The sequence below is a fragment of the Sciurus carolinensis genome, chromosome 7 (genome assembly GCF_902686445.1).
Source record: "Sciurus carolinensis chromosome 7, mSciCar1.2, whole genome shotgun sequence".
NCBI classification, from domain to species: Eukaryota; Metazoa; Chordata; class Mammalia; order Rodentia; family Sciuridae; genus Sciurus; species Sciurus carolinensis.
Window position 1 is genome coordinate 150,592,519 of NC_062219.1, and position 15,724 is coordinate 150,608,242.

Below are 15,724 nucleotides of genomic sequence, written 5' to 3' on the forward strand. Positions count from 1 at the left end.
CACTTTGAAAACATGGTATAAGAAACTAGCTTATGTTCTTAGGTATTTTGAAACCAATTAAACTGCTTCTGCTCTAAAACATTGACTAGAGTAAGCCACTAAATCATAGCGACCCGTTCCCTTCTGAGTCATTGGCCCAGTTTTTGTATCAATTATCAAATACCTCCGTGTACAGACCATCCCCTCTGTTAACATTTATTGACTCCACTGGACCCTGAGGCCAAAGTGAGCAGGTGTTGCTTAATGCTACTGAACTGGGCTGGGCGGGATCAAGGAGGACAGTGGGACTTTCCTTTGGGAATACCCCATACTATATTGCCAAGTTCATTCCACTTCATAGATTAGGACAATGACCAATTGTCTTTGTTTCTGCAGTCTTTCACTGACTGTTTTTAAGATTTATTTTTCTTCTAATTTCCCAGGGGAGACAGGCTCCTCTGTCATTATCTGCTGTGATCTGTTGCTTCTATTTTTAGTTGTTGATTTCTTTTGATTAGGTGTAGTTAAAAGGCAAGTGGAAATCTAGCTAATTGAGCATTATTTATGTAACTTTCTGTTCCACATGCTTTAGTTGGTCTAGAAAAGTGGGCTTTTCATCTGCACCTTATTGTAGAAAGCATATGGTTTAATTTTTTTAGGTGGTTTTGATAATTACCATTTAGAGAAGAAAAATGCATTTATAGCACAGTAAAATTCTTTTAATTTTCCAAATATACCATATAATTTTGCTCTATGAATATTGTCTCTTTTCTATTTATTGTCACAGAGAAGAGTTCCAGTTCTTGAAATTTGTCTTAGTAATTCAAGTTTGGCCAAAGTAATAGCTAGATGAGATAAAGCAGAAATCAGAAATGAAATATTTTCTAAATACATTTCTCAAGCTTCTTTCACAGAATTAAAGTAGCGTGTAAAGTGTGAAGTGTTGTTTTTATGAAGGTATCTGCATGAGGAACTTGGTGATTTGACTTTCCTCATTGGAACGTCCCTGTTCTCTCTTCTGCCCCAAAACTGTTGGATCCGTCCATAAAGAACTGTATTTATATGATAGGAAATTTGGTGTGGGTATTTACTGTGTAATTTGAAATGTTCTTCCTCTTCTTCATGGTTTCAGAATAATATTAAATTTTTGAACACCTTTAACACATTTTTTTATTCAAAAATTTAATGTTAAATATTTGCTGAGAACTTTGTAGCCTACTTTGGAGAAACTGACCACAGAGAAGTGACTCCCAAGGGGGTCACATTTGGGAAAGATGAAGGCAACTTGCTACCCAGTCTCTCTATGATAAAAAGCTCTCAGTGCTTTGCTCTTTAATATGAAATGAAAGTGGAAATCATTGTTCTCTCATAGAATGTCTCCAACTGTGAGAGAGCCGGAAATACAAGAACCTGGAGGAAACGGACAGCTGGAGTGTGCAGGGAAAGGGTGACTGGTAGCCTCAGTGCAGTCAGGAGAGATGGTGCCTCTCTAAAGCAAAACAGACAGTAGGAAAAGGAAAATCAGAGAATGTGAAAGAACGCTGAAAATTTAAACTATAACATTTAATTAATTTTTTTTCAACTGCAGTTGAAAGAGTTGCTCAAGTAAATTTTCCAGCAAAGAGAACAATAGCTAAAACATGGAAAATACTTGAGAAAAAATTGAGGACGATCCTATAGTCTCAACATTCAAAAGAGAGGAGTCCCTAGGAAAGAAAAATTGCAAAAGAATTTAACCAAGATATTTCCTGGAGTGAAAGAATGAGGTGCTAGACTTTATCTTGTACACAGGCTTAAAGATATGACTGAAGGCGTATCATCATGAAATCTTAAAGCATTGGAAATTAAGTTCTACCTGAGAAGTCTGCAGGGAGAGGGTGGGGGGGCACATATAAAACTGTATGGCCTCTTCTGTCTCTCCCCTCCCACCCTCTTGGGAAAGCCACCCGGTTCCATGTGCACGTACCCAAGTGAAGCCAATGAAGATCAGCTTCAGCACGTCTCTCCAGTATCTGAGGTTACAGTCTCAGTCCTAAACTCTGGGCTGATTTTTAAAATCTGAACAACTTCTTCAAGGGTTTCCATGGCAACCAATGGTTCTTTCCTTTATTGGTACAACCTTTGTCGGATGCAGTGGCACAAGCCTTTATTCCCAGGGACTCTCAAGGCAGCGATCCCAAATTTGAGATGTGTCAACATTTTAGTATTTGGGACTTTTAAAAAACAATTTGCAACTTTCCTTATCTTAAAAACAAAATGTAAAGAATAATGACTTTTCATATGTCCAAGAAATGGAATATTTATGGATTGCTGTCAACCTTTTGCTTTTTGGTCTTGTTATTTTCTAGAGTTCCTGGAATAACGATTGCCACAGACATCATCTGTGGTTTTCCTGGAGAAACAGAAGAGGATTTTCAAGAAACAGTGAAGCTGGTTGAAGAGTACAGATTTCCAAGCCTCTTCATTAACCAGTTTTACCCAAGACCAGGAACGCCTGCTGCGAAACTGGAGCAGGTTCCTGCACAAGTGGTAAGACCGTTTCCCGTGAGGGCCTAATTTGTGCCAATAGCAGTGCGTCCGTCCTGCCCACCCCGGGCCGCATGCTCATGATGGAACCCTTAGGTCTCACAACAGGGGGAGAATCCCAAGTTGGATTCCAGGGGGTCGGTGGCGGGACCACAGAAGAGTTAAATGACTGTAGGTGACTAACGGTGACTAAATATCACCTTTTTCAAAAAACTTAAATACTATCTAGTATTTGCCTGCATGTATAAGATTCTTTGGATGTTTCAGGATTAGGCAACATTTAAATTTTGTGTGAGCCTGGGTTGGAGGTAGAACTCAGTGGTATAGGGCTGCTGAGCAGGCCCCAGGTTCTGTCCCCATTCACACACACACAGACACACACACACACCCCTGTGAGCAAGTAAGATTTCCTATTTCCCTGCTTCTTCAAAGACCCTTTTCCTAATGCGTTGATTATTAGAAGCCCTGTGCTTTCCTACTTCTCCATGTAGTATATGTGCTGCTGCTCATCTCTCTGGTGACTGCACCTCCCACGTATGTGGCATTCATAGTGAACCTGTTTACTTTCATCCCTTCAGTTTCGTAGATACGTTAGAATAACAGGACTGAAAATAAATGTGAATAAGTTTGGGATCCAATAAATCCATTTCTCAGAATGCCTCAGAGGTTAATGGGCTCAGAACAAATATTTAGTTCTAGATCCATTGGCTGAAAATGGGTAAATGTAAAATAAGCCTTAAGAGGTAGTGGAATTCTTTTGAACTGAAAGGATATAGAATTTTTCACACTGGAAATTTTCTATTGTTTCTAGTAACAAAAAAAATTATGCACTCATACTGCAGATCCTCAGGTGCTTTCATAATAGTAGAAAAAGAATAACCTAGAGTTTGTCTTTGTTTTTTTGGTTATGCCACACATGAATATCAAAAACAACACGCAGACAGAATTCATCGTGTTTGAATTTGATTTTCTAAAGAGTAGGTTGGTGAATCTTGTCTGTTTTTAAATGGAGCTGTAATTCGTCCATTTTCACAGGCGTATAGTGTTCCAATGTTTATAGCATGAGTCACGTATCCTATTAAAGTGGAAGTTGTATTCTCAGCATTCTGCTATTTGCAGTGTCACTGGTACAGCTGTCAACATTCTGCTTTATCCACTCGTGTGAGAAAGTCCTGTGTATTTGCCAGGAGAGTAACTGCTGAGCCGTAGGGAAAGCAGTCGATGCACAGTACTGGGTTTTGTCAGGTGGATCCCAAGCTGTCGAACCCAACAGCAGGGCATAAAAGTCCAGAGGCCCGTGCAGGCGGCTGCGCTCGCCTTGCCACAGCGGGGCCGGCAGGTTGCGCTGCGCGTCACCTGCCATGGGAGCGAGGCCGGGAGCTCACGCATCCTTCCCACGGGGCGCGGTCGGCCTGCCGGCTCTCCGGGCCCGCGTGTGGCCGCCCCTCCCGGTCCTGGGAGTCAAGCGTGTCCAGGCGCTGTCCGCGCAGGCCAGGTCTTCGGTCCGCCAGGCCGCCGTTTCCCCGCCCGCGCCCGGCCTCGACGCTGGGTGCTGGCGCTGGCCGCGCTCACGTGAGACATGGCCCCTCCTCGGGCCTGGCGAAGGGACCCTCCGGCCCTGCCCGGGCCGCCCAGCCCTTGGCACCGCTGGGACGCACTCCCTGAAGGGCAGGAGGTGTGCCGGGAGGCCGGGCTGGTCGCCGTGTGCGTCGCGGAGCCGGGAGCAGTGCTCCCCAGTGCTCCCCAGTGCTCAGCTGCGAACCTCTCCTGGCGCCCGCGCTCCGCTGCCGACCAGGGCTGTCTGCTGCCAGGACCCGGCCGGCTCTGGTCTTCGGTTACCGTGACCTTACAGTCCGTCTTGATAACGGCAACATAATGTTTCAGCTTCTTTTCTTGAAAATTATTGTACTTATGCTTGTTCCTTTACTTTTCTAAGTTTGTGAAATTTTACCAAAAATCCTGCAGGAATTTTAATTAAGATGGTAATGATTCTGTTGATCATTTTGAGGGCACTTAACATTGGCATAATACCAAGGTTTCTATTTCTGAATGAAAAACATCTATTATTTTGATCTTTCCCAGCTTATGTCGGTGACATTTTATACTTTTCTGCATACCAGTCTTAGAAATCACTGAAAGCTATTAGATTTGTCCATGGGAATTCTCTTTGATACTATTCAAAAGGTTTATTTCACTTTTTATTGTTATTTAGAAATTGGATTGATTTGAATATATCAACCTTTCATTTATGTAGTTCTTTTTTTTAAATTTTTTTTTTTTTAGTTATTGTTGGACCTTTATTTTGTTCATTTATTTATATACTGTGCTGAGACTCCTCGAACCCAGTGCCTCACACATGCTAGGCAAATGCTCCACTACCACCCCAGCCCAGTTAACTTCTTAATTCTAATAGTTTTTCTGGATTTTTTTTTCAGATTCTGTGTATGCTATTATGTCATCTGATAGTTACAGTTTCATTTTATCATTTTCAATCCTCAGAACTTTTATTCCTTGTTTTTATTGTATTGGCCAAAATTTCCAGCACACTGATGAATAGAATGGATCATCTTCGTCTTCTTAGAAGCTGAGGGCAGGGGGTTTCAGCATTTCACCACTAAGTGTAAAAGTTCACTAGCAGTTTTGGGGTTAGAGAAGTTCCTTTCTAATCCTAGTTTTCTGAAAGTTGGGAAATATTTTACGAAGACATATGCACTTTTGTTCGTGGAAGGTATTGATCTGTAGTTTTCTTGTAATATCCTCTTGATTTTGATATCTGAGTAACATTGGCCTCATCAAATGACTTGGGAAATATTTTCTCTTCGTTTTTGTAGGAAACTTTGCACAGATTTGGTTTATTTCTTCCTTAACTATTTGCTAGAATTGCCTGTTGTGGTAAGCAGAATTCTAAGTCGGCCCCCCAAATTCCCTCATCCCCCCACCCCTAGGTACACCCCTGCCTAATCCCTGGGGCTGTGAATTTGACATTGGTCTAACCTCTGACTTGACCTGCCCTCTTGAGGTCACTTTCCTGTTTTGGGAAAGGAAGCACGTGTTTGCAGTTGGTTCGTGTTCTCAGCCTGATCCTGCCACTAAATATTAGGAGCCCAGCAGCCTGTCCTTCTTCTGCACTCTGTGTTGGTATGTTTGTTTGATTTTGCGGTGCTGGGAACAGAACTCAGGGCCTCACCCCTGTGGGCAAGAGCTCTGCCACAGCTACGTCCCCAGTCCTCTGCCCTGTTTGTCTCTGCTGGCACTATTACTGTTTAGTGTTTGTTTTCTGAAATGATTTCTCAAGAACTCCGTGAGTCTTCCTGGATTTTCCTGAAATTAATATCGTTAGACAAAAGCTTCACCACATCTCCTCCACTTGATCTGTTGCTCGAGTGCATTTCTTGCACGGAAGGTGGTATTTTCCATTCCGTTTCTTGAGCTCTTTCACGAGGTTTGGAAGCCTTGACCATCCTCCTCGGGTACTTTTTCTGCTTCATTTCCTCTCATCTCTCCCCCTCTGGGATTTCAGTTGTATATGTTAGGTATTTTCATTATGTGCCCCAGTGTCTGGTACGTCTTCTTCGGTCTTCATTCTTTGCATTTCTATCTTGGGTACTTTCTCTTTCCCTGTGATGACCTCATCTTCAGAATCATCGGGGAGCCCTCGGGGCAACAGCATCGTGCGGTCCCTGAGGAGCAGCACCTGTAGGTAGCACCCAGGAGGCTACGTGTTACTCAGCTTTCTGTCACTGTGACAAAATACCAGAGCTGATCAACTTAGAAGATGGAAAGTTTATATTGGCTCATAGTTTCACATGTTCCTGTTCATGCTCAGTTGGCCCCATTGGTTTCAGGCTGGTGGCTGCGCTGTACATCATGGTGGGACCGTGTGGCAGAGGGGGCTGTTCACCTCATGGCATCTAGGAAGAAAGAGAGGAAGAGGAGAAGCGGGGTCCCCAGATTCCCACAAGGCCTCACCCCTAATGACCTAACTTCCTTTTGCCACCACCTCCCAATAACAGTCCAGGCTGGGGACTGACCTTTCAACACAGGGGCTTCTGGGGTACATCCAAGATCTGAGCTCTAGAAAACTGCTAGAAACGCAGACTCTCAGGCCCTGTCCTGAACCTGCTCACTCATGATCTTCAGTTGAAGATTAATTGAACAATTTAATTATTTAATTCATGACTAAAATTTATGAAATGCTATTCTAATTTACTAATCCTTTTTTCATTTACTGCTGTCAAACCCACCTATGGAACTTCTAACTTTAGTTAATTTACTTTTTACTTTTATGTTTACATTTGGATTATTTTTCATAGATTCCAGAGTTCTGGTGAAATTATTCTTATTTCCTTTATACTTTTTGCATCTATCACTCAGATACCTTAAAGTCCCTTCTGCATTCTCCAGTGGCTGCATCTAATTTTGGTTTGTTTCTGTTGTCTTACTGTTTTCTTGAATTTGATCTTTTGTGTTCTCTCTATATAGCTGGTCATTTTCTATTGAATAATGATCATGATTTATAAGAGAAAACCAGCAAAAAGGCCTGTTGGTTCTAGACTGCGACGTGTCTTCTCTGAGGGTGGATGAATTTGCTCCTGCCAGAGGACAGGACTGGAGATTCTGATCTGAGACGGCCCTCTGTCTTTGGGTGCAACCCGGGGGTGCACTGGAATGAGCGCCAGGCCCTGTGTGCTTTCTCAGCTCCTCGCTGCTGCTCAGCTGCTCGGCTGGCCGCTCAGTGGTGAAGCCATTTCCACAGTGATAAATCCCCAGGAAGGAAAAGGTCTGCGCGTACTGAGTGCGCCTTCCCCTTCTGCCCGGCTCCCCTTCTGTTCCAGGCCTCACGACCGAGTGGCCTTTTGATGCTCACGTAATACCTACGGTAAGATTCCTTCGTCTCTTGTGGTTCTTGGCAAGATCCCTGGTCTGATACGAGCAGAGTGCCTTAGCCAGAAGCAGAGCTCATTGCACAAAATCAGCTTCCAAACGTCTTCCTGTCTTGGCTTTTATCTTCTGAAACATAGCCCTTCGGTATTTCCCTCACATGTGAGACTTCACTTACGCAGTTCTGGCATGCAGAATCTTTTCTTAAAGATGTCATTGTCACGGTGGGTTTAGGTGTGTGGGAAATGGAGCAGGGAGTGCTCAGGGTTCCCTGGCCTTTGGCCCCACACATGCACAGCTACCAACACCCCCCTGCCAGGTGGGGCAGCGCACTCCGGCAACGTGCCGTCTTCCACGGCTCATGTTGGGTTCACCTGATGGCACACATTCTGTGGGTGTTGGGTTCACCTGGTGGCACACATGCTGTGGGTGTTGGGTTCACCTGGTGGCACACATTCTGTGGGTGTTGGGTTCACCTGGTGGCGCACATTCTGTGGGTGTGGGTTCACCTGGTGGCACACATTCTGTGGGTGTTGGCACTCACATCATGCTGTGCACCCACTGTGGCGGCACCAGCCAGCAGTTTCATTGCTCTGAAATCCTCTGTTCTGCATGGTCGCCCTCCTCGCCTGACCCTGGACACCCACTGGTCCTTTTACCGTCTGCCTGGCTTTACCTTTTCCTGAATATCATGTTTGGGAACAAGCAGTGTGTAGGCTTTTCAGATTGGTTTTCTGGCACTTAGTAAATTTGTGTTTCAGATTCTCAGGCTGATGCAGGAGGATGGCAAGTTCAAAGCCAACTCAGCAAAAGTGAGGCGCTGTAGAACTGAGCGAGACCCTTTCTCTAAATAAATGCAAAATGGGGCTGGGGATGCGGCTCAGTGGTCGAGTGCCCCTGCGTTCAATCCACTTATCCAAAAAAAAGTCTCCATGTCTTTTCCTGGCTCGGCAGCTCACTTCATTTTAGCCCTGGACTGGTCCAGTGCTGAATAATACCTAGATTTGCCACCGTTTATCCATTTGCCTCCTGAGGGACACCTTGGTCACTTCCAAGCTTTGGTGACTGCACCTGAAACTGCTGTAAACACCCATGCACGGGTTCCTGTAGGACACCATTTCAGTGCAGATGCGTGGGTGATGAAGAGTGTGGTTGCTGGGCCCCTGTGTTCAGACCTGTGAGGACACCTTTGTGTGTCCCCACCAGCAGTGAGCGAGCCTTGCTGTCGCCTGGCGTCCTCCACAGGGCGCGTTGCTCTCCTCTTCCGTGTAGTGGCGCGTGATGGCATGGTGGTTTGCTCTTCCTCTGGTCTTCGTGTTTGGGTGCTGGTTCCAGCCCAGGGCCTGTGCTCCACCGCTGAGCTCTACCCCACACATGATGTTGCTATTTTGCAGTCACTAATGCTGTGTTTCATTCTCGTAACTGGGGTTGTCATGGGTATTTTTTTAGACGAGGTATCTGTTCATGTCTCTTGCACATCTTTGTGTCCTTACTGGTGAGTTTGAAGAGTTCTTTGTGTACTTTGGATGGCAGTCCTTTATTAGATGTGGACTAATGTGGATTGTTTGTCATTTTCTTGAAGCAGAATTTTTCTTTATTATTTAGCACTTGCAGGGAAGTCATTATTTGACTACACTTGAAATCCAAGCAGCAACCATAGGGTCAGGTTGCCGAGGCCTTCTTGTGAAGAGATTTTGCTTTATCATTCACTTCCACCATCTTGTTCTCAGGGACCAGTATTTTAGGATTTCCCATCATTATTCACCTCCCTGTGAAACTGATGCTTCAGTAAACCTATTCATTACCATCCTAGGGCCACTGTGGCAAAGTGGGGAGGCTTCAAACAGTGGAGATGTATTTTCTCACACTCCAGGGACTGGGGGTACAGAGGCAGGCCCCTGGTCCCCCAAAGCCTGTGGAAGAGTCCCCCTTGCTTTGCTGTGGCACCTGGAGATTTACTGGGCGTCTCTGGTGCTCCTTGGCAGTGACACCAGCCTCTGCATTCACTGTCACATGCTGTCCTATGTCTGTCTGCCTTGCCTGGCTCTTTCTTACCAGGACCACCAGGCCTTTTGGGCCAGGAGCACACTTTGCTCCTCATCTTAACTCGTTATATCCACAACACCCTATTTTTTTTAAACTTGTTTAAACTCATTTTTATTTTACAGACTTTATAAATGTTTATTTTTTATTTATTTGTTCTAATTAGTTGTACGTGACAGTAGAATGCATTTATACACTTCGGTAGATCATACTTAAATGGAGCAATCTCTCATTTTTCTGATTATACACATTGCAGGATCACATCAGTCATGCAGTCATACATGGACGTGAGGTAATAATGTCTGTTTCACTCTATTTTACAGTCAATATACAGGTTTACAAGTAAATAAATTGCAAAAATATCAGTACCTAAGTAATACCAATATAAAATTTTCCCATATTTTTGTTGCTGCATTATGAGTGTGCACAGTGGTGGGATTTGTTGTTACATATTCGTACATGCACACGCTGTGACAATGTAACTTAGCATCACTCCCTAGTATTTCCCCTCCTTTCCTCTCCCTGCCACTGATCCCTTTCCCCTGCTCTGTTGATCTCCCTTTGATTTTTCACGAGACCCACACATACACTGTCTTTTCCTTTTTCTTCTCTAGCTTCTACATATGACAAAAAATATGGGACCCTTGACCTTCTGAGTTTGGCTTTTTTTCATTTAACATGATGGTCCCTAGTTCCATCATGACGTGATTTCATTTTTCTTTTTGACTGAATAAAACTCCATTATGTATATATACCACATTTTCTTTATCCATTTCTCTGTTGATGGACACCTAGTCTTGTTCCATAGTTTGGCTATTGTGAATTGTGCTACTATAAACATGGGGGGGGTGTCACTGTGCTGTGGTGACTTTAATTCTTCAGGGTAAATACCCAGGTGTGGTGTAGCTGGGTTGTAAGGTGGTTCCATGCCTAGTCTTTTGAGGAGCATCCGTACTGATTTCCGTAGTGGTTATAATCATTTACAGTCCGGCCAACAGGGTGAAAGTGTTTCTTTTTCTCCATGGGCTCCAGTATTTGTTATCCCTTCTGTGCATTCTTGATGGCTGCCGTTCTTGCTGCAGCAAGATGAAACCTTGCTGTAGTCTTCATTTACATTTCCCTGATTTCTAATGATCACCAACCCTATTCCTAAATGAGGTCCCATTCGGAGGCGCTACAGCATAGGACTTTTGGGGGGCATGTGCTCCAATCCCCAACACTACTCTGTATTTCCCTGATGATGCTGTGAGTACCACTGTTACATGGAGGTTTAGCGCTGTACAATTCAGAAGCTTAAATAAAAGAACTAAGTATCAGTGATGAAAGTTTAGAGATCTGTAGTCAAATTAAGATGCACCTTGTACAGTGAATCTTCTTGCTTCTCCTAAATTTACCAAAAGTTGGTGGTGGTTTATTCTGCCTGTCTCAGGCAGTTTATGAAACTGGAATTCACTAAACTATGACACTTCTGGGAAGCGGGTAACAGTTATTTCCTGTTCAATTTAAATCTAGTTTCTTTTCCTGTCCCCCTCGCCTACCCAAAAGAAAAAAATCTAATGTTGGAAGAAGAGCATGCTACCTATTGTATTCAATAATGGCTTCCCATTTGCCTTTAGAGTGACTTCATGAGATGTACTATTTTCTGAGATACATTTTATTTCTGCTAAACACAAATATACTTTCCCTAGTAAGTTTAAGAAAGTAAATTTCATTATAATTTCCCCTTTCTTCAAAACTATTTTTACATATATACTAGCATGAATCTAAATCAGTTTCAGTGTTTCAAGGTATTATAGTAGAGCGCTTGCTGACCTCCCCTGGATTATATATTTTCCTCAATCATAGAAATCACCAAAGGGGTAAAGTACTGGCTAGTCAAAATTTGCAGTTGTGTAAAGCAAGGGGGCAAAGCAATTCTTTGCTAATACTTGACTGTGTTCTGAAAAAAAAGAGTCGAACACTCTTAAGTTCTATCATGAAAATAAGTTAGATAACACATTGTCATGAACTGGGTAAACTAAATTTTTCTTAGCTTTTGCAAGATTAATTTTATATAAGAGATTTGATAGTGAAATCGCTCGAACTTAATAAGAGTGACCTTAGACTTTTAGATGAAAGGTCATATTTTGCATGAGTGCCTTTCCCCTTCCATTACGTGTTCCTTCATTAGTCTCCATTCATAAGTAATTCAAATAGTATTTTACAATTGTGACTGAGCTTCTGAGTCTGCCTACAAGAAAAGACACTGAAGTTTAAAACATCTTTTGTTCCTTTGCTATCTATTCCTGACTTTCCTTGGTAGAAAATTTTGGGGAGAAATAAATTGTGGTGAAACCTTCAAGATGTCCATGACTTGGTAAAACCCACCAGGTGTCAAGAGGAACCGCTCCAATGGCTTAGCATTGTTAACGTGGGTGGGAAGTCCACCGCTTGCTGACCCCCTTTATTTCATTGAACATAATGTCTTCCATTTCCATCCATTTAGCTGCACATGACAGGAGTCATTCTTTTTTGACTGAGTAGCATGCCTGTGTGGGTGTGTGTGAGAGGGACATTCTCCTTGTTCACTTACCTGTAGCTAGACACCTGGCCAAGTGTGCATCCTGGCTGTTGTGCAAAGCGGGAGGGCAGGTATCTCTGTTCCCTTGGCGTGTATGCCCTGCACTGGGATTGTAAGTCGAGTTTGAGGACTCTTGAGATGGAGAGGTCGCTGAGGCTATCTGGGCATGCTCAGTTACCACTCACAGCCGTCCCCAGGATCCTTACCAGAGGGAGGCATGAGGGTCGTGGTTGAAGAGAGACATGAGGATTGAAGAGGGGTCAGACTGGTGCGTTCTGAGACTCCAGGGAGCGGCATGAGCTGGAGCATGCAGAGGGCCTCGAGCAGCTGGGAGGCAAGACCGGGTCCTGCCAGAGCCTGCAGAGGCGCGACCCTGCGGAAAACCCGGCTCTGACTCGTTCTGTTTATCTCATATTTCTCGCATGCAAACTGCAAGATAAGGAGTTGGTGGTTTTGAACTCCGTCCGCGGGTGGCCACTTGTGCACCCGTCCGGGGTATTTCCATCAGAGCGCGTTGACTAGGTTTGGAGACAGTCGAGTTACTAGATCTGTCAGCCCTTCTTTCCCCAGGGTTTGCTGTGCCACCGGACACACCATCGCCCTGGGACTTAGCTAGGTGCTTCTCTGCAGGCACAGTGATTGTCAGGCCAATCTGAAATTAGCATTTGTTCAGCCACCAGGATGTCGGGTTGGCTCTGAGCACGTAGTAATGTGGAGTGGAAGCTCATTCCCACAAGCAGACCCCTGAGAAAGCACCTCTGCTGCGTCACTCCGTGCCCGGAGACTGAGGCTCAGAGCAAGGAGTTCACCCTGCCAGAGGTCACGCAAAAGACCCACCTGCCTCTGCACAACTGCCCCCACCCCAAAGCTTTCTGCACCCACGTTCTCTGACCTCTTGTAGTGCTCAGCCTGTTCCCGGTTCATCTGTCTCCTCTGCTCACATTCCTTTGTCATCACCCTGCATGACTGGGGACAGGTTAGCAGGGAGAACTTGGGTCATTTGTGCTCTTCATTTAGGCCTCTACACAGTCTTCCTGGTCATCCCAGCCAGGGTATCCTGTTCCTCTCTATTCCCGAGAAGGTTCTGCCCTTATCTACCCATGATGTGTCCTGAGCTGTGATAATTTTCAGTATAGCTCCAGGCTTTTAGAAATTTGGAGGCCGACCTTCCTGTTTGTGTGCACTTGGTGAGATACCTGGCATGCAGCAGGAACTAATTCTACAGGCTGAGGTGCTGTCATCCATGAGAAGCGGAGGGCACCTGTGTGGGAGCGGAAGGTGTGCTAGGTACAGTGAGCAGCAGGGCAGAGACCTGGGCACACAGGAAACAGCGGACTCTTAACGATCACAGAACTCATTCCTCTGGGGCAGTAAGGTACAGTACTGGGTTTTGGGTGAGGTGGAGAACAACATGCAAAAATAGGTTGCTCTTATTAAGTGAGTCTGGAGCTATAGGTGAGGCTTAGTCAAGATGGCCTGGAGGCTGAGGCAGGAGAGTTGCACGTTCAAGGCCAGCTTCAGCAGCTTAACAAGATCCTGTCGCAAAATAAAAATGAAAAGGACCAAAGATGTAGCACAAGTGTGCCAGGGACTGAACCCAGGGTAAAAGGCCCCTGGATTTCACACTCGGTACCAGAGAGAGAGAGAGAGAAGCCATACCCCTGTAAGCATGTTAGATAGCTTTAAACTCTCCTGAGATAGTAGTAGTGCTCCTGTGTTTGTTCTAGAAAGTTCATTCTAGGGCTGTGTAGAGAATGAAGTGGAGAGGGAACAAAGTAGATTTTGCAAGGGACAGGTTTAGAGATAATTTAGTGAGTGGATTCAAGGGTTCTCTGCAACTCATTCTGAACCTGTAGATAAACATTCTTCCTAATTCTGAGCCCTAGACTTAGTTGCATATGAGCAACCCCATTCTCTGTTCTGTGGGGAACATCAAGCACCGTACAGAAGTCGGTCCCTTCGCTGGCTTTTGGTGTACCTGTCTCTCAGCAGACACAGGTAGGAAGAGCACCTCACAGGGCCTCCGAGAGCCTCAAGTTCAGCATACAGCCTTCATCTGTGCTCTGTCAGAGCTCCCGGAAAATCACTTGAAACCCCACCAAGCACAACCCATAGAAGAAATACTCAACATTTAGTATAATTGTTTGCATTTTGACTTTCCTTTTGGCATTCATTTTTATCCTTTTTATGAATTTTAATTGCCAGAAGAGTAAGAAGATATGTGGTTTTAAGTTTTTTTGTTTTTTTTTTTTTTTGGTTTTAAGTTTTTTGTTGTTGTTGTTGTTGAAGTTGCCATGTAGTGGTGGATGTTGGGGTTGAGAAAGAGGGAATTTATATTAAATATAGAGAATATAAATTCTGTGTCTTGAAAACTCATTTTTCTTATATTTCAATCTAACTTCTTTCTTTTTTTTTTTTTTTTTTTTTTTGGTACTGGGGATTTGAACCCAGGGCCTTGTGCTTGCAAGGCAAGCACTCAACCAACTGAGCTATATCCCCCAGCATCTAACTTCTTTCTAGTGGTGATTACATGGTTTGTATGAGTTTCAAAAATATTGTGAGGATCTACATAATTCTTTTATGCCTTTTATATGAACTTGAGTTATTAAAATTGTAATATTCAATTTTGAAGTCATTTTATTACCTTAATAGCAACTTAGAAGTGAGTAGACTCTTTGGAGTAACTTCCAAAGATAACTTAAAAACTTACAGTGCTATATCTTATTTTTTGATCTTGTGTTTTTTCTATGGAAACTGATTCATGAACATCTCCTTGTTTATAATCTTCTTAGGGACTTATAAATGTAGTTCCAAGTATTAGAGCTAATGTTAAATGTGGTATTTAGGTCAACAGAACATATTTGACAATCTAACATGCAACTCACTGCTACTCTTGCCCCTTGGAATTACATGCATTTCATAATTATGGACAGACTCATCAACTATGAACAGATAAGCAGTCAAGTGGGTAAAATGCACTGGAGTATGTTCCATCCGAGATCTTAGAATCTAGGAGGGAAGTCCTGATTCTTTATTTTGCTGTCCATAATGAGGTGTCTTCAGAGAAAGATGAAAGTTAGAAAAACTTGCAGAGCTTGAAAGTTGGTGTGTGGTCAGCACGAGCTCTGTACTTTTTCCTACTTTGTCTCCTGGTCGTCTTTCCACCATATCCAGGTGTCTCATCCTTGTGCTTTGCACATTAGTCAGCTGAGGCTCACAGAACGTAAGCCAACTTGCCCCAGCTAGTTTGCATAGCTATTAGTGAAATGATGGAAACTTTTTCTTTCTGACTTATTGTTCCTTGATGTTATAGACAGTAAAATATTCATATCAGAATTTCAGAATAATGTTATGACCAAAAAAGATAATGACTTTCAAAACATTTTTCTATTATGGCAATTTTTTTTTGTACTGTTGAACCCAGGGAGCTTTAATTACTGAGCCAAATCTCCAGCCCTTTTTTATTTCTGTTTTTGAACATGATCTTGCTAAGTTACCAAAGTTGGCCTCAGATTTGCTCAATCCTCCTGCCTCAGCCTCTCAGGTTGCTGAAATTACAGGCTTGTACCATCAGCAATGATTTTATATTTACAGACCTTAGAAATCTTTTGAGCTTCTTTAAAAAATGACTCGACTTCCATGAAAGTTAAGAATAGTACAAACACCCTGCTCCACCCTTTGTGGAGATTCTTCAGTGAGCATTTTGCAGGACTCGTTCGCTGTCTCTCTTTTCCC

The 15,724-nt window shown here is 43.6% G+C and overlaps 1 protein-coding gene across 5 annotated transcripts in view; it reads left to right on the forward strand.

The window, feature by feature from the left end:
• Cdkal1 (CDK5 regulatory subunit associated protein 1 like 1) overlaps positions 1–15,724 on the forward strand; it is a 560,769-nt gene that overhangs the window by 413,881 nt on the left and 131,164 nt on the right. For all 5 annotated transcript variants that reach the window (XM_047558430.1, XM_047558429.1, XM_047558428.1 and 2 more), the window contains exon 12: positions 2,328–2,508. In XM_047558430.1, coding sequence (XP_047414386.1) covers positions 2,328–2,508 — 181 coding nt within the window. The remainder of the gene's footprint in view (positions 1–2,327; positions 2,509–15,724) is intronic.